Genomic DNA, 24,514 nt, shown 5'->3' on the forward strand with positions numbered 1-24,514 from the left:
TTCAAATTTTTATTGAACGTGTTACAAAAGACCTTTAGTCAAAAAGACCAAAGCCCATGTCATCATCAGACTCCTCAGATTCTTCTTTCTTTGCCTCTACTTTCTTCTCCTCAGCTGGAGCAGCAGCAGTGGAAGGAGCAGGACCACCTGCAGGGGCAGCCCCTGCAGCTGGGGCAGGCCCACCAGCCCCTACATTGCAGATGAGACTTCCAATGTTGACGTTGGCCAGGGCCTTTGCAAACAAGCCAGGCCAGAAAGGTTCAACATTTACACCCGCTGCTTTAATGAGAGCATTGATCTTAGATGAGAGCCGAGTAGATGCAGGCGAGCTCCGAGACCGAAGCCATGGTGCGGGCAAGGGTTGGACAGACGCTGCTGGGGGCGGTGCTAGTCGCCGGATGAAGTGAGGGGCTCACCCCAACGCGGCCTTAGCTTCCTCGGAAGGACCGAGCACCTTAGCGACAGCTGAGGAAAGGAGGCCACAAGAACTTTCTATGGGGAAACTCTGCGAAACTGCAAAACACAGAAATGTCCTACCTGGTGTTTGTCCACCACCTCCAGAAAGTCACTATTTAAAGCAATTGTGGGTCTCCCTGGTGGAGCAAGCGGTTAAGCACTACACTATGAAGCAATCCGCAGCCTCTGCAACACGAGTTCGATCCTCAGCCAGCCAGGGAGAGACCCACATGGCGAGGCAGACCTCTACCTCTCCTGTCTCCCCCGCTGCTCCCCTCAGCAGTGTATTTCATTCTATCTGTCTGCTCTACTCCCCACTCGTTTCTGGTGCATCCTCTCACCCCAGTTCTTGTATGTATAAATGGATAAATCTTTAAAAAAATAAATAAAGCAATTGTGGCCTGTTGAGAACCCAATAAATGTGACTTTTGATAGTTTGGGAATAAATTCTTAAGCAAAATCCTGGGCAGAACTGGGCTGGGACACACTGAAAGCCCGAGGAACTGGCTGGAATTGCTGAGGGAGGGGGGAGTATCAAACAACTTGGCAGATTGATTTAATATTAACTGATGATTTTTCAACCTCAATGAAACACTTACTATATCTGGAAATCCTGCAAAGTTTTTCTCATAAACTCAAGCTCCCACTCTTTAAAAATTTCCCTGTCCGATAACTGCATTATCTGGATTAGTTGTGGGTCTTTTTCTAGGGTCTATTTTTCTCTTGCTTTTAATTCTTTTGGTCTTATTTCCTGGCATGGCTGAGTTTATGTCTATTTCCAGAAAATATCAGAAGTCTTTGGCTAATGTTATCTCCCTCTAAAAAGATTTTGTCAGCTGTTAGATTGGGGTTACATTTACTGACAGTCTCTGAGATTAAGAGGATTCTCAACTAGCTTTCTAGAGTTCCTTTAATTCCATTTCCCTTTATGCCTAGAGTATCTTCGTCTTCAGGAGTATAAGCAGAAAGCTGGGTAGTTTTACCAGGGCCCTTCCTCGTTGGTTGGCACGGAGCTATGATTCTTTTCAACCCAGTGCCATGAAATTGCTTAAAGCTCTACATATCCTTTTAGCAGGTAACTTCTGTTTGATTTCATGCCTTCTCACCATTGCACAGGGTAAATTTGGTAAACGTTCTAATGACAGAAGCCACGTCAAGTGGCTCTCTTCTCAAGTCTTGGCTGCATTTGCCTTTATGAACTCCAATTTTTGTTTCCATGGATCCAGGGGACAGAACTGTTGAGACCTTCCTTTGTCACATGTACTACATGCTAGCTGTAGATTTTGTGTATTTTCTTCTTGAGGTATCAGGCAAGGTCAAAAGTTGAAAAAACAAAGGAAGAGAGGAATTGAGGTGAGTGGAAAAGTAATGAAATGATCTTCAGAGAAAGTGAGAGGAGACTTTTACTTTGGGTGCACATGTATCAGACCAATCACCAGCTGAGGACAAAACTGGAATAAAGAAAAAATGAAAAATTCCAGATATTTTTGAAAACATTGGAATGAAACCAAAGTGTCCAGGATTTTACATGTCTAGGCCTGAGGGAGAAAGGAAGTGCACTGAGGTGAGCTGGACAGTTTATGCAGATTTTTTTTCTTACTGGAAACATTTTCTCCTCTGTGGCGTAGGACATAGACCCTGAGCTCCGCTCTCTAACTCCCCACTGTGGTCAGAGACTAGACTCTTTACAAGGGTCTGTATAACCTGGCATATGTGTTTTCTCCTTGTCTGGGGTGACAGCCATGCTTAATGTTGTCTTCCCTCTTTTAAAAAATGTTTCTGCCATAATGGTCTTCTTTCAGTTCCTCCTACTTGGAAACCTCAGACATTCTCCATATTATTCCCTCTGCCTGCATAAAGTTCTCCCATGTTTCTTTCTGGCTCACTTCTATACATGCTTCAGATATCACTTCCTCAGAGAACTTCCATGACACTCTCTCTATAGTTTATTCCAGCCCAGTAAACTAGGCACCTCTGCTTGGTGCACAGTAAGCACTCAGGAGGTATTTACTGAAGCAGTGACTGAGAGGCTGCTTGAAGGTAGTGTGGCATGGAGAAAAGAAATTGAAATTTTACCTTGAAAGGACAGGTTCTCAATGGGATTCTATTCCTGGTGATCTTGTGCTGTCTTTTAAAAGTGTCATTAATTTCAAAATGCTACAGGTGAATCTAAGTTGGAGTAATCACTGACTCAAAAGAAAATCACATATATTCAAATCAACAAAATATGTTTTAAGTGCTAAATTATTAACACTTTACAACTTTGTAAATTTATGGTCAAGATACTTTCATATTTAAGTGATGCGTTGAGCAAATGACCATAATAACACTTAAAATTCTTGTCATTTATGGGTTTAGCATGCACCTGAATGTCTTTTGGAACTGTGACACTGAAATGAGAGTCCTTGCAAAGGGCTAACATTCCTGAAAGATGGCAACAGTGATCATATGAGCATGACCTGCTTCACCTTGGAGAGTTGGTAGGTGGCAGCAACAGACCAGAAATTATGGTTAATTTAAACAATCAGGAAGTTGGAAAGGTTCTTTTTAATCTTACTATTTCATTTATTTTTTTCTAAAATAAAACAGTGTAGCTGCAAAGCAAGTAAACAATAAAGAAGCAGGATGTAACTAATTATAGAATTTAGGTTACCTCAGCCTTTATGCTCTAATCTCTCCATAGCAACTTATTTCACAAAACCCTAGTCTTCGTTTTATTGTGATGCTTGACTTGTTTATTCGTAACATCTTGATTTTTTCTTTTTGCAAGCACTGAACATTTTCATGCTCCTTTATCAACAGGAGAGTATGGCATATTTGAACTTTCATTCTGCTTAAAAACTGGTTACTTATTGTGAAGATTATGTCCCTGGGCATTACACTGATCCAGCTTCAGTCACAGAAAAAAATAATCCATTCCAGCTGAAGCAGAGGTGGTAGTTTTATCAATGGGTATTAAATGACTTGTAGAGTTGCTGGGAGGGCTGGTGGAAGAGTGTCTGGGTCAGCGCTCCTCAGCCTTAGCTTTGCATCTAAGCCTCCGGGTCATTTTTGACAATGTTGATTCTGGAGTATACTGCAGACATTGACTCAAACCCTCCAGAAGTGTGCATGTGTATCATTAATAAGCTCCCCAGTGATTTGAATGTAGATTCAGAGAAATGCTTTGAGGCTGAGGTTTCAGGACCTACTCTCAGTACAGAACTGGGCCTCCAAGGGAGTTATTGATTCTCCTGCAATCAGAAAACCATGTGTTGAGTTGGGAAACTGCTGGCTTTAAAACTTGACAGGTCTCTCGAAATGGAATCTGTGCATAATAAAATGAAAAGTCCTGGGAATGATGTTTTGAATATTTCAAGCTTCTATGGACACTTATGAAATGATAAAGGAGTTACAGATATCACCTGCTATTTTTTCCTTCTAAGAAATAAAATAGTTTTTCTATAACTGGATATCACTCTATAATTAGAATGGGGAGTGCATATGTTTAATGTTTGATTAAGTTCAGTCATGGTTATGGTTTTGTATTCTGTCTATATTCAAAATATACATGAATATTTTTATTAAATAAATATTATCTTATAAAAAAAAAAACAACTCTGCCTCCCTTGCTTCCAGGGTCTAGAAACTGTATCATCAAGAAGCTGCCACTTTAGAACTTGCCATGATATTAACTAGAAAATAAATGTCCTGCACTCTGCATCTTGATGCCCAAGATGCTATAGCAGTGGTGATCTCAGTTCACAATGCCACAGAAAATCTAAGCTCCCCTGTGAAGGTGTTTATCTCAGAGCCAGCAGCAGATGGCTCTGCCTTACTCCACAGCTAGTGATATTTCTGATGGCCAAATTTCTGTCGCCTAGGGGATCTTAATTGTGAGAACGTGTAGGGGATGTAGTTTTAAACTTTCAGGCTCTGTAGAACAGGAATGCAACTTAAAAAGAGACTGCAATGAATGTTGTATACTGACCCAGTGTTCCAAACACAAGAATCATGTAATAGATGAGTTGTTTTAAAGATAGGAGGACCCAGATGTCAGGCATTGTGAGTGTTCATGCACACATATGTACTAAGGAACTTCTATAGAAAAAGCAAATCTGACACTGGCTGAAGTTTGTGCATGGGGGATATTGGAAGGGAAAGACCTGTGTTACCTGCTTTGTGTCTGAATTGATGTTTGTCCCTTCCTCTCCTTCCCCATCTTAGTGCTATATCTCCAAGCCTGGACACCCTCTGTTCAAAATCTGGCTTTCCTATGTCACATTTCCCTCACTTCCTTATCTGTTCTTATGTGTTTGCATTTTTTTTTTTTCTGTAAATGAACTCTGTTTCTGTAACACATTCTTTCATTAATTGAGTTATAATATTTATCTATTTTTGCTCTTAAAATACGAGTTAAAATCTTGCTTGGTGTTTTGAAAGTCCATGTTTAGTCTTATATTTGTCTGAGAATGAGTTATGGGTTAACTAAAAATTTACTTATTTTGGCATAGAAGAACTGGGATGCAGGCCAGAGGTGCAGGTGGTTGAGAGGATTCACCAGACACAGAGTGAGGAGCAGAACAGGTGGAGTGACTGAAATACACTGCTGAGGGGAGCTAGGGGTGAGATAGGAAAGGCCTGCTCTGCCCTATGGGGTTAGATATTGATTAGATATCAATATTAGATATTGATCCTCTCCAGGGATCAATCTCAGGCCATGTGCCATATACAGAGTTACAAAATATTTTTTATTTAAATTTTATTTTTTATATTCCCCATACAATTACAACCCCCTTATTTTGACCCCAACCCCTCCTTTCCCTGCCCCCACCCCCCATACAGTGTCTCTGGTTCATAGTTGTTTGTTGATTTTGATATTTTCTTTCTTATAGTTATTCTTTTTCCTGGTCCCTTATTTAAGTTTTCTAGATTCCTGCTATGAGTGAGATCATCCAGTATTTTTCTTTTTCTTTCTGGTTTATTTCGCTGAGCATGATCCCTTCCAGCTCCATCCATGTTGCTGCAAATTGCATGTGTTTATCTTTTTTGATTGCTGAGTAATACTCCATGGTATATATGTACCACATCTTCTTGATCCAGTCATCTGTTTTGGGGCATTTGGGTTGTGTCCAAAGCTTAGCTATTGTAAATAGTGCTGCTATAAACATAGGGGTGCAGGTGCTCTTTGGGATTGATGTTTCTGTGTCCTTTGGGTAAATACCTAGGAGTGGAATTGCTGGATCATATGGAAGCTCTATGTTTAGTAGGTCCAGAAATCTCCACACAGCTCTCCATAGTGGTTGGACCAGTTTGCACTCCCACCAACAGTGCAGGAGAGTTCCTTTTTCTCCACACCCTCGCCAACATTTGTTGTTGCTAGTTTTTTTCATATGTGCCATTCTCACTGGTGTAAGATGGTACCTCATTGTAGTTTTGATTTGCATTTCCCTGATGACAAGTGATGTTGAACATTTTTTCATATGCCTGTTGGCCATTTGCATTTCCTCTTCAGAGAAGTTTCTTTTTAGCTCTTCTGCCCATTTTTTGACTGGATTATTTTCTTTGTTTTTGTTGAGTCTCATCAGCTCTTTGCAGATTTTTGTGATCAGTCCTTTATCATTAGTGCTGTGTGCAAAAATGTTCTCCCAGTTGGTGGGGTTTCTCTTTGTTTTTGTTATTGTCTCTTTTGCTGTGCAGAGGCTCTTTAATTTGATGTAGTCCCAGCTGTTGATCTTTGCCTTCACTATCACTGCTTTGGGTGATGTGTCTGTAAAGATGTCTTTGATGTGCAAATCACGTAGTGTTTCGCCTATATTTCCTTCTATGTATTTTATGGTTTCAGGTCTTATGTCTAGTTCTTTAATCCATTTTGAGTTGGTTTTTGTGCATGATGTGAGGTAGTGGTCAAGCTTCATTCTTTTGCATGTAGCGACCCAGTTTTCCCAGCACCATTTATTGAACAAACTTTCTTTGCTCCAATGCATAGTCTTTGCTCCTTTGTCAAGGATTAGTTGACCATAAATCTGTGGGTTTATTTCTGGATTTTCTATTCGATTCCATTGATCCGTATGTCTGTTCTTGTTCCAATACCATGCAGTTTTGATGATTATGGCTTTGTAGTATAGCCTGAAATCTGGGAGTGTGATGCCTCCATTTTCTTCTTTTTTTTCAGGAGAGCTTTGGCTATTGAGGGTTTTTGGTGATTCCATATGAATTTCATCAATAATTGTTCTATTTCTTTGAAGAATGACATTGAAATTTTGATTGGAATAGCATTGAATCTGTATATTGCTTTTGGTAGGATGGCCATTTTAATAATGTTTATTCTTCCAATCCATGAGCAGGGGATGTCTTTCCATTTCTTTGTGTCTTCTTCTATTTCTTTTAACAGTGTTTTATAGTTTTCTTTGTATAGGCCCTTTACCTCTTTTGTTAGATTTATTCCCAAGTATTTGATTTTTTTTTGTTTTGATAATAAAAAGGATGTTTTTTTTAAATTTCTTCTTCATATTTATTGTTTCTGTATAGGAAGGCTACTGACTTTTGAGTGTTGATTTTGTATCCTGCCACTTTACTGAACTGATTGATGAGTTGAATTAGTTTTTCTGTGGACTTTTTGGGGTTCTCTATGTATATTATCATAACATCTGCAAATAGTGATAGTTTGACTTCTTCTTTTGCTATTTGGATTCCTTGTATGTCTTTCTCTTGCCTTATTGCTCTGGCTAGGACTTCCAGTGTTATATTGAAAAGCAGTGGTGAGAGTGGACATCCTTGTCTTGTTCCAGATCTTAACAGAAATACTTTCAGCTTTTCGCCATTGAGAATGATACTGGCTGTTGGCTTGTCATAGATGGTCTTTATGATGTTGAGGTATGTTCCTTGTATCCCGAGAATTTCAAGGGCTTTTATCATGAATGGGTGTTGCACTTTGTTGAAAGCTTTCTCGGCATCTATTAGTATTTTCATATGGTTTTTATATTTCTTCTTGTTGATGTGTTGGATAACGTTGATTGATTTTTGGATGTTGAACCAACCTTGTGTCCCTGGAATGAATCCAACTTGGTCGTGGTGAATTATTTTATGGATACATTGTTGGATTCTGATAGCTAAAATTTTATTGAGGATTTTTGCAGCAGTGTTCATTAGGGAGATTGGCCTGTAGTTTTCTTTTTTGTGTGTTGTCCTTGTTTGGTTTTGGTATTAGTGTAATGTTGCTTCATAGAACGTGTTTGGTTTTATCCCTTCCTTCTCAATTTTTTGGAAGAGTTTGTGAAGGATAGGCACTAATTCGTCTCTGAATGTTTGATAGAATTCATTTGTAAATCCGTCAGGTCCTGGGCTTTTGTTTTTGGGGAGGTTTTGATTACCATTTCAACATCGCTGCTTGTAATTGGCCTGTTTATGTGTTCTATTTCTTCTTTATATAGCTTTGGGTTATTTAGAGTTGTAGGAATTTGTCCATCTCCTCTAGATTGTTGAATTGTTTCCATATAACTGTTCATAATAGTTACTGATTATTCTTTTAATTTCTGCTGTGTCCGTTGTGATTTCTCCTCTTTCATGTAAGATCCTGTTAATTTGTGCTTTCTCCCTTTTTTCCTTTGTGACCCTGGCTAGGGGTTTGTCTATTTTATTTATTTTTTTGAAGAACCAGCTCTGGGTTTCATTGATCTTTTGGATTTTTTTTTAGTTTCGATTTCATTTATTTCTGCTTTGGTTTTTATTATTTCTTTTCTTCTACTGGTTTTGGTTTTTTTTTGTTGTTCTTTTTCTAGATCTTTGAGCTTCGAGATTAGGTTGTTTCTTTGAGTTCTTTCTTGTTTCTTGACGTGAGCCTCTATTGCTATATATTTTCCTCTTATTACTGCTTTTGCTGCATCCCATACATTTAGGAAATTGGTGTCCTCCTTGTCATTCAATTCAAAAAATTTTTTAATTTCTTCTTTGATCTCCTCGTTAGTCCAGTGGTCTTCCAGTTGTGTGGTTTTCAATCTCCATGAGGCAAGAGAGTTCCTTGCTTTCTTTTTATGGTTTATTTTTAGTTTGATGCCTTCGTGGTCAGAAAAGATGGTTGGCATGATTTCAATCTTGATGTATCTGTTGATGTTTGTCTTGTGTCCCAGTATTTGATTGATCCTGGAGAATGATCCGTGTGTGCTTGAGAAAAATGTGTACTCAGATTTTTTGGGGTTTAGTGTTCTATAGATTCTGTTAAGCCCAAGCGCTCTAGATCCTTATTTAGAGCTTTAGTGTCTTTACTTATTTTTTGTCTTGTTGATCTATCCATTGTTGATGTGGTGTGTTGAAGTCTCCCACTACGTATGTGTTTTCTCTGATGTCTGTTTTCAAAGATGACAATAGTTGTCTGATATATTTTGGTGCTCCTTCATTTGGTGAATATATGTTAATGAGTGTTATTTTTTTCTTGAAGTATTGTCCCCTTGATCATAATGTAGTGACCGCCGGGGTCCCTTTTTACCTTTTTGAGTTTGAAATCTGTTTTATCTGATAGAAGTATAGCTGTTCCTACTTTCTTTTTTGGTCCATTTGCTTGTAGGATTGTTTTTCATCCTTTAACTTTGAGACTATTTTTATCTTTTGTAGCTAAATGTGTTTCCTGGAGACAGCAAAAGGTTGGGTTTTGTTTCTTAATCCAGCCTGTGACTCTGTGTCTTTTTATTGAAGAGTTTAGTCCATTTACATTTAGAGTTAATATTGATATGTTAGCATCTGTATTTGCCATTGTGTTTGTCTTTCCTTCAATTTTATTTATTTATTCTTTTAATAACTTTTTTTTTTTGGCCTTCTTTCATCCCTCTGAGGTTTCATCCCTCTGGCTTTAGGACTCCTTGTAATATTTTTTGGAGTGGGGGTTTAGTCGTAATGAAATTCCAGAGTTTCTGTTTGTCTGGGAAGGTCCTTATTCTTTCTTCATAGAGGAAGGAGAGCTTTGCAGGATAGAGTATTCTTGATTGGCATTTGTTTTCTTGGAGTCTGTTGAGTCTGTCCCTCGACCTTCTCCTTGCCGTAGTGTTTCTTCAGAGAAGTCTGATGTCAGTCTGATTGGTTTTCCTTTGAATGTTATCTGTTTCTTCCCTCTTGTCAGCTTCATTATTTTTTCCTTGCTTTGGATTCTTGGGAGCTTTACTATTATGTGTCTTGCTGTGTTTTTCCTGTCATCATGGAAATTTGGTATTCTTCTTGCTTCTTGTATATCAATTTTCAGCTCCTTCTTCACGTTTGGGAAGTTCTCTTCAATTATTTCCTTGAATATTTTCTCTGTTCCTACATCTCTCTCTCTCCTTCTGGATTCCTATAACTCTTATATTTCCTTTCCTCATGGAGTCAGATAGTTCCCGAAGTCTTTCTTTGGTCTTTTTCCTTCTTACTTCTCTTTCCTTTTCTGCTTTGGTTCTTTTTATTTCTGTGTCTTCAAGAGTACTTATTCGTTCTTCCATTTCATCTATTCTGCTTTCATGGCTTTTCCCAGAGTTCTTTAGTGCCTCCATTAATTCTTTGATCTCCTGCATTTCTTTTACTTCCCTCTTTAGGGACTCAATTTCATTCTTCTGATCATTGATTATTTTTCCCTTGTCATTGTTTTCCTTTATGACTTCTGTCAGTTTTTTAATCACAGCATTTTAAATCCTCTTTCTGGAAGGCTCAGAAGTTCTTCCAAGTTACTGTCGTTGCAATCTGGTGGGTGGTTTTCTTTTTGTGGTGTGCCTTTTTCCTGAGGAGTTGTTGGGTTGCATGTAGTTTTTCTACTCCCTACTGCCTGTTTTCTAATTTGCCGTATGCCTTGGGACACTGTGTTGCTGGTACTGGCCAGCATTTTTTTGGTGTGCTCTTTGTGGGGTTTGGGAACTGGCAGTCTAAAAGAGTCAAATACTGTTATGCCAGAGGTCTAGTGAGGCAGTGGTACTTTGAGTATGTTAATTGTCGCTGTCACAGAATATTTCCTCCTTCTGTGTTTAATTACAAAGGTGTGTCTTGAAGTCCCACAAACTTCCCTGGAGGTGGGGCAGCTGGATTGCATTCTGGGTTCCAAATCACTGGATCACTCTCTCGTTTCCATCTTCCTGCCAGGTGGGACCAGGCTTGTGGGGGCCTTCAGCTCACCTCTGACTGCACAGGGAACCTTTTCCTTCTGGTTCCACAGGGAGCCTTCTGCCATTTTCAAGCAGTTCTTTACTGAAGAAAGGTCCCTGTTCTACAATGGCAATGTGAGGACGCAATCCCCTGAGTGCCAGGTCTCACAAAATATTTTTAAATGAATAATATTACTCATGTAGTACAGCAAAACCTTATTTTGAAATGTTATGGAAATATATAGGATATTAAAATGGACTTTTGAAAAAAATATTTTTTATTTCATGTGAACAAGCAAATGAGAAAATGCTCATCATCATGGAAATACAAATCAAAACCACAATGAGATAGCATCTCACACCTGTGAGAATGGCCCATATCAAAAGACCAGAAACAGCAAGTTTTGGTGAGAATGTGGGAGAAAAATTCGGAAGCCTTGTACACTCTTAGTTGGAATGCAGACTTGTCAGTCCCCTATGGAAAACAATATGGAGGTTTCTCAAAATGTTAAATAATACATCTACCATATGATTAAGCATTTTGACTCCTAGGTATCTTCCTGAAGAATGCAATAACAGTAATTTGAAGGGATATCTGCACTCCTATGTTCATTGCAGCACTATTCACAATAGCCAAGTTATGGAAACAACCTAAATGCCCAAGGACTTATGAATGGATTACAAAAATGTGACATACATAAACAACACAATACTACTCAGCTATTTTTAAAGAAGTACACGCTTGTCATTTGAGACCACACCACAATGTCAAGTGAAATAAGTCAGAAGGAGAAAGACAAATAGTGGATGGTTTCACTCGGGAAATATAGAGAGACAAAACAAAGGGTCAGCGAAACCAATCAATAACAAACTGTAGAATCTGACTGGAATGGAGGCTATAAGACTATGGGGAGGAGCGGGGAAAACAAAGTGGAGAGGGAGAGCAATGAACCGTAGGACCATAGGTGTCTCAGTGGTGAGTGGGGTGTGGTGATGTGCACCTGAGGAGGTATGATCTTACACCTCTGAATCATACACAAATGTTGTAAACCAATGTTATCTCAAAAAAAAAAAATTCAGCGTTATAAATATGTTGATGGATAAAGAAATTTTAGTTATCCCTGAAATAGATCTTAATATGCAATTTCTAAGAAATCCGTCTGGGATGGCTCCCAACTGACCTTTTGTGTTGGTGAAAAGATTTGTATGTACCACCTCAGTTCAATGTCATTTGAACACACAAACTGGTTGGTTATTTGTCCCTCCTTCACAGATTTTGGAGTCTGGTCATTTTTATACCCATATTGTAAAGTCAGGATTTTCCTGTTCTTTGTATTACTTTACGTGATTATACATCACACACATTGTTTTAAAAGAGTCAAGTTAAGAGAATGATTTGATTAGGTTTTAAATTCAGCCAGCAGCACAAAACTTAATTATTCTAAAGTTCTTACTCAGGTTACAAAATTAAGAAAATTTTTATCTATTTTAATCATGTATAGCATGTGAAGAACTTGCTTATACGTGTTTGAACCAGAAGCCACATAAACATATACTCATACAGTGTTGCTAATGGTATATTAAATTGGTCCAGCACTTTGAAAAATAATTTGGCATTATGTAGCAAGAACAATACACCCTTATATTTTTTGATGTGGTAGTCTAACTTTAAATAATTTAAAAATATGGGAATGAAGCTACTTGCATGAATCTTTCCTTCTAATATTTTTGGTAGTGAAACATTAAATGTAACCTGAGTGTGTGACAACAGGAACCTGGCTGGTAAATTTATGGTTAGAACCACTTAAGAGAATATTGTGAAATATCTAAAATATTTTGGAAAGACTCTAAAATGGAAAAAGAATAAAAGTTGAATTGATATTATGAGTTTAACCACTTAAAACATAGACGTATATGAGAATATAAAAAAATGATAAATGTTAAATTAGGGATATAGATGATTTTTTTCCTTCTTTCAAACATTGTTCTAATTATGCATACATATTTCCATCATTTAAAGTTAGCTTAAACATTAGTAACGAGTTTAAAAGTTCCAAATTTCTAGAATCGTATATTATTGGCAATCCATGCTAAAATGATACATAAATATTTGTTTCCTAATATTCTGCTGTTTGCAGAGTAAATTTTTTAGTTAAGCAAATGTCAGTTGCTGCTGTCACATTCTGCATTAAAGTTACATAATAATTGGCAGAGATACTCTTGGGTAAATGTGGAGAAAAATCAAAGAAAAGGAAAATGTCAACCACCCCAGTCAATGACAAGATCAATAATAGTGACAGGACATCAATCCAGCTTGAGATCTTACTTGGAGAAGACACTAAATAATTGGGATGAAATATGGTCACTCAACAACATAGGGGAAGATTTAGGAGTAGCAGGTATTCCAGACCAAGTAGATCCAAGAACGAATTTAAAAAGAAAAAGTCAGGGTGTGTTCAGAGAGCAGAAAAATCCAAAGTGTCTTCATTATAGGTCATTTACAAATTATTAGATGGGGATTAGCAGGTATAAAGAGGTTAGTGGTGGCTGAAGACCTTTGGTCTTATTTGGAATGCTTTATAGAAACTATAAAGATACGCCATTAAAAAGTCACATAAGGTCAAAGTTGATTCTAGAGACTGTATGGAATGAGCCAGAAGGGAGGGGAGAGCAAGGCATAAATTGAGGTTTCTGCACTAAACAAGGATCTTCACTGCATAAAAGTATCTGAATTAGCACTTCCAAATTATCTGTTACTTTATTTTGTTTAAAAGATTTATTTATTTATTTATACAAGAACTGGGGTACAGGCCAGATGCACAGGAGGGTGTGAGGATTCACCAGACACAGAGCAGGGAACAGAAAAGGCAGATTGAAGAAATGCACTGCTGAGGGGAGCAGCGGGCAAGACAGGAGAGGTCTGCGGAGCCATGGGGACCCTCCCTGGCTGGCCGGATTGAACTGGTGCTACAGAGGCTGCCAACAGCTCCACAGCAAGGCGCTCAACAGCCTGAGCCACCAGGGGAAGCCCCAGAGAAATATTTAAAGGTATTGAAGCCAACATATATGTTGAGAAGTGAAAGGACTTGGAATTCTATTTTTTAAATTGCATTTTTTATTGAGGTAATATTGTTTTCCACTATATTATTTAGTGCTCTATGTTCACACCTCTTAAAATATATGTTACCACAGCATGACGACCACTTAGACACCCATAATACCGGACCGCAGTCCATTGTGCCACCTCACCTTCCTACTTACTCACCACCCTCCCTTTCTGGTAACTTCAATTCTACAGTGACACTACAAGCTGTTCCCGAGAGTGCAGGTTTTAATTTGGTTTAGTTTAGTGTTTTGTTTTGGTTTTTTTAAGATTTATTTATTTATGCGTACAAGAACTGAGGTATAAGCCATAAGGGGGGTGTGTGTGTGTGAGAGAGAGAGAGAGAGAGTGTGTGTGTGTGTGTCCACCAGAGAAGAGTGGGGAGCAGAACAGACAGATCTACTGAAATACACTGCTGAGTTGGGGCAGCTGGTAAGGCAGGAGAGATCTGCTGTGCCATGAGGGTTGCCTGTTCCTTTGTTATGTTTCTTTACACACCAATTATGAGTGAAATTGTTAGGGGGAAAGGATGTCCTGAGCTAATTCCATACAGGCTTTGTGGACTCACAGTCAGGCAACCGGTTTTGTATCAGGGCTGCCCTATAACAAAATCATTCTTTCTCCTGACTTCTTTCACTTAGCATAAAGTGATTTGGAATTCTAGGAGGCAGATTATCAATATTTTGATATCAGTGTATCCAGAGTCTATGGACTGGTGGTGGATTGCTTTGTGGTTGCTTCTTGATAGCTCACCAGGAGTGTTTGCTTCGGCAGCACATAGACTAAAATTGGAAGGACAGCTCACCAGGAAGAGAACTGTCCTAACCTCCTGGGCAACTGGGATGTTAAACAAGATCACACACACACACACACACACACACACACACACACCCAAACCTTTATGTGTGAAGAGTGTCAACCTTTTTTTTCTGGTTCCACTAGTCTAAAAGTTTAGATTTGTGAAGTTGTTTTGCCCCAGAAAATGTCACAATCCATTCAGAACATATTCAGTCCCAAAGCGTTTCTGACTTTCAGCAATGAAGACATCGCAGACCCCATGTTATGCACTGGGTACAACCGCCAGACAGACTTGTCAGCCGCCTAAACTATTAATGAAAATGATTTTAAAATAACAATAAAAATTAAAGCTAAGAACTGACTCACTAATCAAATGCTCCCAAGCCCCCAAAGCTTTCATTTGGACAGCCATGGTTTGGGCGCCACGCTGCCGCCATCCCGGCCGGCCCCGGCCGCCCCCGGGCCGCGAGACGAGCGCGGGCCGAGCTCCGGGCAGCCGCCGCGCGGGAAGAGGGGCAGCACGGGCCGCGCCCCGGTTCCGGCCTCGGGGCTGCCCGCCGCCTCATTTGCCGGATCCGACGCGTGACCCCGGCGCGTCCGCGTCCCGGGCTGCTGCCAGGCGCGGGGTGCGCCCCGCGGCCCCATGTGCCCCTTCCTTCTCGCGGCGGCCGCAGTCGCCGCACCCCGAACCCCGCTCCGGCTCCTCGGCAGAGGGCTCGCCGCCGCCATGTCTACCGCCGGGCCCCTCAAATCCGTGGACTACGAGGTGTTCGGGAGAGTGCAGGGTACGACCCCCACACGGCGGAGCCCCGGGAGGCGTGGGGGGGAGGGAGAGGCCGGGGGGAAGCGCCCCCCACTCAAGGAGCCCCCCCTCCCGGCACGACGTGACTTCCGCCCGGCCGTGACTCAGCAGCGGCGGGGAGGGGACGGTGCGCATGCGCCGGGGTGGGCGGCGAGGCCGAGATTGCGGAGAAGCAGGCGGGGTGTGGGCGCCCTGGGCGGGGCCGGGGTTGCTGGGCCTTCTGGGAAGCAGTGGGCTTGGGTGGGAGAGAAAGAAGGGGTCCCGAGCCAGCGGGGTCCCGAGCCTGTGAAACTACTGAGCCTGGCTTGATTTAAACAAGGGCGCCTACAGGATATTTGAGGATTCCTGATTAGCAGAGATAATGCTCTCCCTCCCCTCTTAACAGAACCATTAAGTTATCTCATTTTTGTTTCTTCGTAAGTTAAATAATTACAGTGAATGTAATTGTATTGTAAAAATTGTTATTGATAAGTTAAAATGTGAAAACACTCTTTGAAGTTTATCCAGTGCAGAGGGAGAACCTCAACAGATTGAGGTGTCATTTTAGGTCATTTTTAAGAAAGAATGTGTGGAAGTTGAATTCCGTTAAAATAATCCATGACTTTTAACCTTTAGAAAATATTGGGTACACCAGGGGTATGGTGCCTTGGGTTGACCTGCCATAGTAAATCATTGAGACACATTAAATAAAATCTGAAAATGGTATGCTAGATCACCTGACAAAATATGTGATATATTGGACAGAGAATGGCTAGTTTAGGAGTATGAGAGAGAGAGAGAGAGAGAGAGAGAGAGTGTGTGTGTGTGTGTGTGTGTGTGTGTGTACATCTGTGATGTTTACTTGAAATGTTTCATGTGCTGAGCATCTTAGAAGTCAATCCTCATCACAGTCTTATGAAATTTATGTCTCATTACTATTTTAACAATGAGAAAATAATGACAATGAGGGTCTGTAACTTGAACAAGCAAGTGGATGACAAGTGGGATTGGATCTTGCATCTCTCTGACTCTAAAACGTGAACTTGTCAATTACACATTTTTTTTTGTTAATGCAGAATATAATTCTATTGATTTTAACAATATAATTGCACTTTTGTGCCTATGGTGGTCACATGGTATATAAAGATCAATTTTGGATCAGTGCACATATAGGAAAAAGAAATAGAAATGAACAGTGGGGTTTACAAAATCAGCTTTAGGACAATAACTTCTGTCGTTAAGTGAAAGGGAGTACACACATACTAATAATTTATCCAAGGACAAAAATCACGCACATTTTTGCATACATAAGCACTATCTTTTCTTGAGAACTTAGTTTTGTACTCAGTTATTTTTTATGAGTTGTCTTATTTAATTCTCAACAAATGATTTCAGTCACTTCCCCTGTTTAACAGACTGATAAATTGAATGATAAATAACTTTCTTAGGTTACACAGTGAGTTAAAGGGGCTGGAGTTTGAACCTCTACACACTGATACCAGAGCCCATTCTCATAATCACTATATACTATCGATTGTCCTGTTAGTATCCTTTCCACTGTTGTTTTGCCTTGCTCCTCTGTTCACTAAAGACAAGTGTATACACGATTGTAAGACATTTAAACTTGTTTATCTAAATGACTCTGAGGATATTTTTATGGTCCTTTTGATGCCAAGGGAGTTTCCCTTGGTTAGGAAGCAGTTAGCTCACTCAGTGACTATAGCCTTTTTTGTCCTTTGCTGCCAATTTCTACCACAATTTGTCTATATCAAATCTGTTCCTTACAAAACTTCTCATAGTTTTCTTGTGGATTACTTAAGAAATTAATATGTCACTTACTTTTTGTCTGTCATAATGATTTTCTAGGAAAAATTGATGATAATCAAAAATGAAAAATTTAAATTTAAATTTATTCATTAAAGTATTGGGTTGTTGGGAAAGTCATGACTCATTTTTGCAACTGATGGCACCAGTTCATTTTTGGACGTATTAGAGTCATTCACATCTATGTTATTGCTAGTTATTTGACCGTTGACAGTTACAGTTTCATTCTAAAAAAACGGAGCCATTTGGTTTAGTTTTGGAGATTTTGCAAGTTGAAGCATGATGCCCAAACTCTGCATTTTTGCAGAGTGCATCAAGAATGTGCATCAAGCTTGTGAAAAGTTGCATAAAATTTACAGTTACAATGCTATACAAGAACATCAGTGCCAACAATGGTTCATGAAATTCCATGCTAGTGATTTTCATCTCAGTGACTCTCCTCTGTCAGGGAGGCTCACTGAAGTTGATGATGACAAAATAAGGCATTGATTGAGTCAAACGCACACGTGAGAGATTGCAGAAACATTGAACATACATCATTCAAGTGCTCATGGCCACCTGAAAAAGCTGGGATATGTAAGCAAGCTCCATATTTGGGTTCCTCGTGAATTCAAAGAAGTTCACTTGATAGCATGTATAAACATCTGTGGTATGCTCATTAAATGTGAGGAAAGTGATCCTTTTTTTGAAGCAATTGATCTCTTCTGATGAGAAGGGGACTGATTACAACAATGTGGTGCACAAATGGTCTTGGTCCCAACATGATGGTTCACCTCAAACTACATCGAAAGAAGACATTCATCAGAGGAATGTTATGCTCTCAGTGTGGTGGGATTTGAAAGGTGTCATGGTTTTTGAGCTCCTGCCAAGGAACCAAATAATCAATTCAAATGTGTACTGTTAGCAATTGCACAGTTTGAACAAATCCATCATCCAGAAACATCCGCAGCTTGTTAGTCATGAAAGAGTTGTGTTCCATCACAACATGAGACCACACTCAAATATGATCACCTGTCGGGCCTCACTAGTGTGGCACAAGGAGTTAAGATGCAGCACTGTGAAGCTATCCGCAGCCACTGCAGTACGAGTTCAATCCCAGGCAAGGGAGGAGACCCACATGGCGCAGCAGACCTCTCCTGTCTCGACTGCTGCTCCCGTGAGCAGTGTATTTCAGTACATCTGCCTGTTCTGTTCCCCACTCTGTCTCTGGTGAATTCTCTCCCCCTCCTCCCCGCACCTCTGGCCTGTACCCCAGCTCTTGTATACATAAATAAATAAATCTTTAAAAAAATATATAATCATCTGTCAAAAATTATTGAAGCTTGGATGGGATGTGTTGCCACATCCACCATACTCACCTGACCTTGCACCATCAGACTTCCACTTGTTCATTCTCTTCAAAACTCTTTGTGTGGTATAACATTGAATTCAGATGAGGTTGTAAATCAGCACCTTATACAGTTTTTTGCCGAGTAAGACAAGTCCTTCTATAAAGGAGGAATGATGAAGCTCACTGAAAGATGGCAAAAGGCTATTGAATAAAACGGGCAATATGTCATTGACCTTTGAGGAACATGGAAAAAATATATCATGTCTTTTCCAGCAACCCAATAGTTTATAAATTGGTTGTTTGAAATTCAGGGAAATAGATTTATGGAGTTATTACAAATAGTGGTTTCATGCCTCAGGTCCATTTATACCTGTAGAGCCTTAGTCTCTTGCTGTTTTCCACAGCTGCTTTTATTCCTCTACTTTTTAAAAATTCATACTTTTTGTTTTAGATATGATACAGTTCCTATTTACCCCACACCCAGTTTCCCCTATTGTTAACATCTCGCATTAATTTGTCCTGACTGGTGGCCAACATTGATACATTATTTTTAAGTAAAATTTATACTTTATTCAGTTTCCTATTATTTACCTGTTGTTCTTTTTCTGTCCCAGGATTCCATCTATGATATCTCATTTTATTTAGTCGTATTAGCCTCTTAGATTCTTGTAGTCTGTGTTGCTTTCTTAGACTTCCCTTGTTTTCCATAATCTTGGAGTTTTGAAAAATGCTTTGAGGTCAGGTGCTTTGTAGAATGCGCCTCAGTTGGGATCAGTCTGATATTTTTGTCAGAATATGAATAGGATTCTGTGTTACTGGGAGGAGAGCCACAGAGGCAAAGTACCCTCTCATCACACCATGTGGACATGGCTTCTCACTGTTCGTGTTCACCTGGAGCCACTGACTCAGACAGTGTTTGTCAGGTTTCTCCAGTGTTCATTTACTCTCCTCCCTACCCACACCCTTTCCATTCTCTATTTTTTTTATCTTCTACATTCTGAAGAAGTTCAATGTTTTTTAGCACTAACTTATTGCCTTGGGGACATTGGAATGGTGGACTGACCTGTTTTCTGAGTGCATGTAACTATGGCATGAATTATTACAGTTATATATAGAATAGTATAAACTGAAATTTTGAAAGGAGAGCCCATTAAGCTGTGTATAGATGCTCTGATGCATTACCAGCTCGCAGGTGAATACTAACCACAACCATAGAAATGGGTCGTGGAAATGTGTTGCCTTAGAAATTTGAGTTTATTTTTGACAGCATTAACTCAGTTTTAGAATAGGAGTAGCTTACTGAGCTACAGAAATAAGTAAAAATTTTCTTTAAAATTGCTTAAAATGAAAAATGGTATAAACTATTAAATACCTTCGTTAATTCTATTCCTCATCTTTAGATAGCATTTCATTGTAGTTCTGGTCTACTTATTTTGTTTACTTCTGTTTAATCCATTCTGCTTTCAACTACAGTTGTTTGTACACATATCTGTGTCTTTCATAGACAATCAGGATAGTGTTTTGAAGGTCATACTGGTGGCTACTTTTGATATCTGCCACAGGTTGTACTTCTGGTGAGAACTTCAAAAGTGCCTTGGATTAAGGTAAAGTGTTTGGGAACAGTAGCTTGGAGAAGAAACTGTAATGTGATGGCTGTTTCAATGATTCGAAAGATGCCATGGCATGTAGTTCCAGGGTACAGACCCTGGACAGATGGTGAAATGTTAAAATGAGGCAGAATTTTTTCCATATAAGGAAGTTCTTTCTAACTATTTAAAATCTTTAAAATTGTGAAAGTGTACCTTGTAAGGTGGTGGCAGGTGACTTCCTGCATTCAAAATTGATGTGTTCTGGGCCTCCCCTGGTGGCCCAGCAGTTGAGCGCTGGGCTGTGAGGCTGCCCGCAGCCTCTGCAGTGCCGGTTCGTTCCCCGCTGCCGGCAAGGGTCCCACAAAAAAAAAAAAAAAAATTGATGTGTGCCATCAGATCCCAGGAAGAAGGGTGCATTACAATATGATAATTTGATTTTACACAAGAATGCTGATATTTAATATTTATCATATGTCTTCTTTAAATATCACCGTTTCTTTGTAGATTTAAAATATGATTTGCCTTGCAAATATTCACCTTAGAGTTTTTCATTGACACAACTTTCTACAAAGTGAGGTATAGTTGTAGCTGATTGAGTCTTGACTGAGCAGCATATTGTGCTTGAGTCTTTCATAACTGAAGGGACATAGATCTGCCACAGTTTCCAGAGCTGTGTGTCTGTAAAAAGCCTGCATGTTTCTTATCAACTCCCTTCTCTTTAGCAAGCAAGGTAGAAGCAGGTCATGAATGTCCAAAGAAACTTCTTCTCCAACATACTTTCTGTGCCAAGAATGTTCTGTTCTGGCCAGTGTTGACATATTGCAGAAGATCTGTCTCCAAATTCTCTTTCTCTTTCTATATGGACCTAACCCGTTCACACAGTGTGCTTCTAATAGGGATCGGTACTCAGAAAGATTCTGAGAAAATTACAAATGGGTTATGGGAGTTTGAACAGTTAATTCCTACATGGTTCACGACTTCACAAAGTGAAGGGGCTGGAGGACCTGATACCCCTTTATGTACATCCCTGCTAAGGCTTTAAAGTTAAGCTTGTGGCTAAGGGGCACAGTAAATAACACCTTCTGTCATTATGTGAGTTATGAACAAATAAGACAAAGAACAAAGCAGAGTTTGGGGGATCAGTAAAAATCTTCAGGTAAGTGGACTTTATAATAACCTGCTGTACAGAATTAAACATACCCACCCAGACAAGGGCAGGGCCACCCCCATGGGCCCAGCAGAAGGTATGATCCCTATGGGTCACTTGCTTCCAGAAAAAGGAATAGGAAACACCTGGGCTACATTTCTCCCTCCAAACTTAGCTGTTAGATAAATCACTGCATGTCCATGAGGAGTTAGGGACAGGGTAGAGTAGCCAGGAGTATCACATGAATGCATATGCCACTTCATGGAAGGAATGGCCATGATATAATGATGGTGAAGAAGCATGTGATTAAGAAATGTTATAAATCTAGAGGGAATTGTTTAGTTCTGATTGCAGGACTTAAAGATTCTTGAACTTGCACTCCCATGCTTCTGACTGTACCCAGTGCTTGTATAAATAAAATAAATAATCTTAAAAAAAAAAGTTGAGATCCAACTTACATAACATTAAATTTACCCTTTTGAAGCATTCTACAGTGATTTTTAGCATATTCACAATGTTTTGCAACTATCACCACTGTCTAATTCCAGAACATTCCATTACCTCAAAAAGATCCCTTCCCTCACTGTTCCTTTTTGCCACCTTTGTCTAGCCCCTGTGTCTCCCATCTCTTCAGGAAGTCAGGTCCAAGGCCTTTGTGATTTCCATGGCCTTTCCCTCATGTTTTCAAGATGATTGCTATAGTACCAGTCTTATAGACAGCACATTATATGCACCCTACAATCAGGAAGAGGAAGGGCATAAGATCAAAACCTCTTGCTGAGTCAGCCACTGTCAAACAACTTTCCTGAGATTCTCACCTAATGATTTGGCTTACAGTCTAGTGCACCATCTTTCTTATAAGGAAGACTGGGAAATATACAGAGGCATGCTGCTGTCACAAGTAAAATCAGTCTTTTAGAGAGGCAGAGGGGAAAATGGATTTTATGTAAGCAGCTAGCCCTCATGCATTCTCTGCAGATCTTCATATATTAAATAAATTTAATAGAACAATTATTATATTTGGTATTCTTTCCTAAATTGTGACACAGAAAGGACATATTATAGAAAGACTGATCTATATAGTCTCAAACTCTAAACATTACATCTATAACCAAGTCCTAAATTTCTGTTAAGTACATATTGAATCTTTCATATGTGATTTATCTTAGTCTTCTTTTTTTCCCATCTATCACTGCCTAAAATAATGGCTGTTAAGTTTGGCAAGCAGTAGGAACTTAGCCTGAAATTGTATCTCTTAAGTGACAGTTCTTTAGTTCTGCTGTTTTAAGATATGTTTTATAAATATATATATATATGCTCTTGCTATTCATACCTACAAATGTAGTCACCACATTTTTTATTAATTAATTAAACTTTTTTTCCTATATTGTTGTAGTCCCATAGCTCTCCCGCCACCGCACTACCCAAAAACCATCACCATATTCCCATGTGTTCTTCCCTCCCCTGCTTTGATCTCCTTCACTCCCCCTCCTTTGCTGTATACCTCAGTTCTATGGTCAGCTTGCTAGTTTTGACTTTTTCTTGACCTTTTGTTTGGTTTCTCTATATTCCACATATAAGTGAGACCATCCAGTATTTACCTTTTCCTTCTGACTTACTTTAGGTAGCACAATCCCTTCCAGTTCTATCCATGCTGCTGCAAATGGCATAAGTTCATCTTTTTTGATTGCTGAGTAATATTCCAGTCTATAAATATACCAAACTTTTTGATTCATTCATCTATTTTGGGGAATTTGGTTGTTTCCATATCTTGGCTATTGTAAATTATGCTGCAGTAAGCATGAGAGTGTAGGTTTCCTCTTCAGTTACTGTTTTTGTGTCCTTTGGGTAGTTTACTGGAAATGGAATTGCTGCATCATATAGTAGATCCATTTTTAGTCTTTGAAGAATGTCCACACAGCTTTCCATAGTGACTGCACCAGTTTACATTCCCATCAGTGGTGTAAGAGGGTTCCTTTATCTCCAGATCCTCTCCAGTATTTATTTCCAGTTTTTTTGATGTAAGCCATTCTTTTTATTTTTTTAAAGATTTATTTTTTTTTAAATTTATATCAAGCACTGGGTACAGTCAGAAATGCGGGAGGGTGAGAGAATTCACCAGAGCCAGAGTAGGGTACAGAACAGGCAGACAGATGAAATACACTGCTGAGGGGAGTGGCAGGCGTGGCAGGAGAGGTCTGTTGCACCATGTGGGACCCTCGCTGGTGGCTGGTGATCGAACCAGTGCTGCAGAGGTTGCGGCAGCTTCGCAGGCCAGCACTCAACTGCTGCGCCACCAGCGGAGGCCCTCTTTTTTTTTAAGATTTATTTTATTCATGCATACAAGAGCCAGAATACAGGCCAGATGTGTGGGAGGGTGAGAGGATTTACCAGAGACAGAGCCGGGAGCAGAACAGGCAGACAGACTGTAATACATTGCTGAGGGGAGCAGGTGGCGAGGCAGGAGAGGTCTGCCACCCCATGTGGGTATCTCTCAGGCTGGCTGTGACCGAACCCGCACTGCAGAGGCTACAGACAGCTTCACAGCGTTGCACTCAACCGCTAATGTAGGCCATTCTTATTGGAGTGAGGTGGTAGATCATTGTAGTTTTGATTTGCATTTCCCTGATAATTAGTGATGTTGAACATTTTTTCATATATCTGTTGGCCATTTGAATTTCTTTCTTTGAGAAGTGTCTTTTTAGTTCTTCTTCTTTTTAGTTCTTTGTTTGCTTTGTTTTTGTTGAGTTGTATAAGTCTTTGTAGATCTTTGATATCAGTCCCCTATCCTTTGTATGCTGTGCAAATATTTTCTCCCATTCAGTTTCTGATGTTTATGTCATGGAATGTTTTGTTTTCTTCTATATATTTTATAGTACCAGGCCTTACATTCAAGTCCTTTATCCATTTTGAGTTGGTTTTTGCATATATTATGAGATGGTAATCTAGTTTCATTATTTTGCATGTTGCAGTTCAATTTTCCCAACACCATTTATTGAAGAGGCCTTCCTAGTTCCTGTGCATATTCTATGCTCCTTTGTCCTAGATTAGTTGACCATATATGTGTGGTTTTATTTCTGGTCTTTCAGTTCTATTCCATTCATCAGTGTGTCTGTTTTGTTCCAATATCATGCTGTTTTTATTATTATGGCTCTGTAGTATGGTCTGGGAGTGTAGTTTCTCCCATCTGCCCCCTTTTGATAAGAAGAACTTTTGCTATTTGGGGTTTTTTATGGTTCCATGTGAATTTCAACAATATTTGTTCTATTTCTTGGAAGAGTGCCACTGAGATTTTTATTAGAATTGCATTGACTCTGTAAATTGCTTTTGGTGGCATGGCCATTTTTACAATGTTAATTCTTCTGGTCCATGAACAGGGAATATCTTTCCATTTTTTTATGTCTTATTCT

At 39.5% G+C, this 24,514-nt stretch overlaps 1 protein-coding gene and 1 pseudogene across 3 annotated transcripts in view; one reads left to right on the forward strand and one right to left on the reverse strand.

Moving 5' to 3' along the window:
* LOC119259817 (60S acidic ribosomal protein P1-like) lies at window positions 1-358 on the reverse strand (annotated as a pseudogene).
* A 14,628-nt stretch (window positions 359-14,986) lies between these two features.
* The window catches only part of ACYP2 (acylphosphatase 2), a 136,681-nt gene continuing 127,153 nt past the window's right edge, over window positions 14,987-24,514 (forward strand). For 2 of the 3 annotated variants that reach the window (XM_054701444.1, XM_054701445.1), the window contains exon 1: window positions 15,129-15,218. In XM_054701444.1, coding sequence (XP_054557419.1) covers window positions 15,161-15,218 — 58 coding nt within the window. In that variant the 5' untranslated portion in view covers window positions 15,129-15,160. Of the gene's footprint in view, window positions 15,219-24,514 lie in introns of all 3 variants that reach the window. The other variant, XM_054701443.1, reaches the window with a different exon arrangement.

The sequence above is a fragment of the Talpa occidentalis genome, unplaced genomic scaffold (genome assembly GCF_014898055.3).
Source record: "Talpa occidentalis isolate TD23 unplaced genomic scaffold, MPIMG_talOcc4v2.1 talOcc4.5, whole genome shotgun sequence".
Taxonomy (NCBI): domain Eukaryota; kingdom Metazoa; phylum Chordata; class Mammalia; order Eulipotyphla; family Talpidae; genus Talpa; species Talpa occidentalis.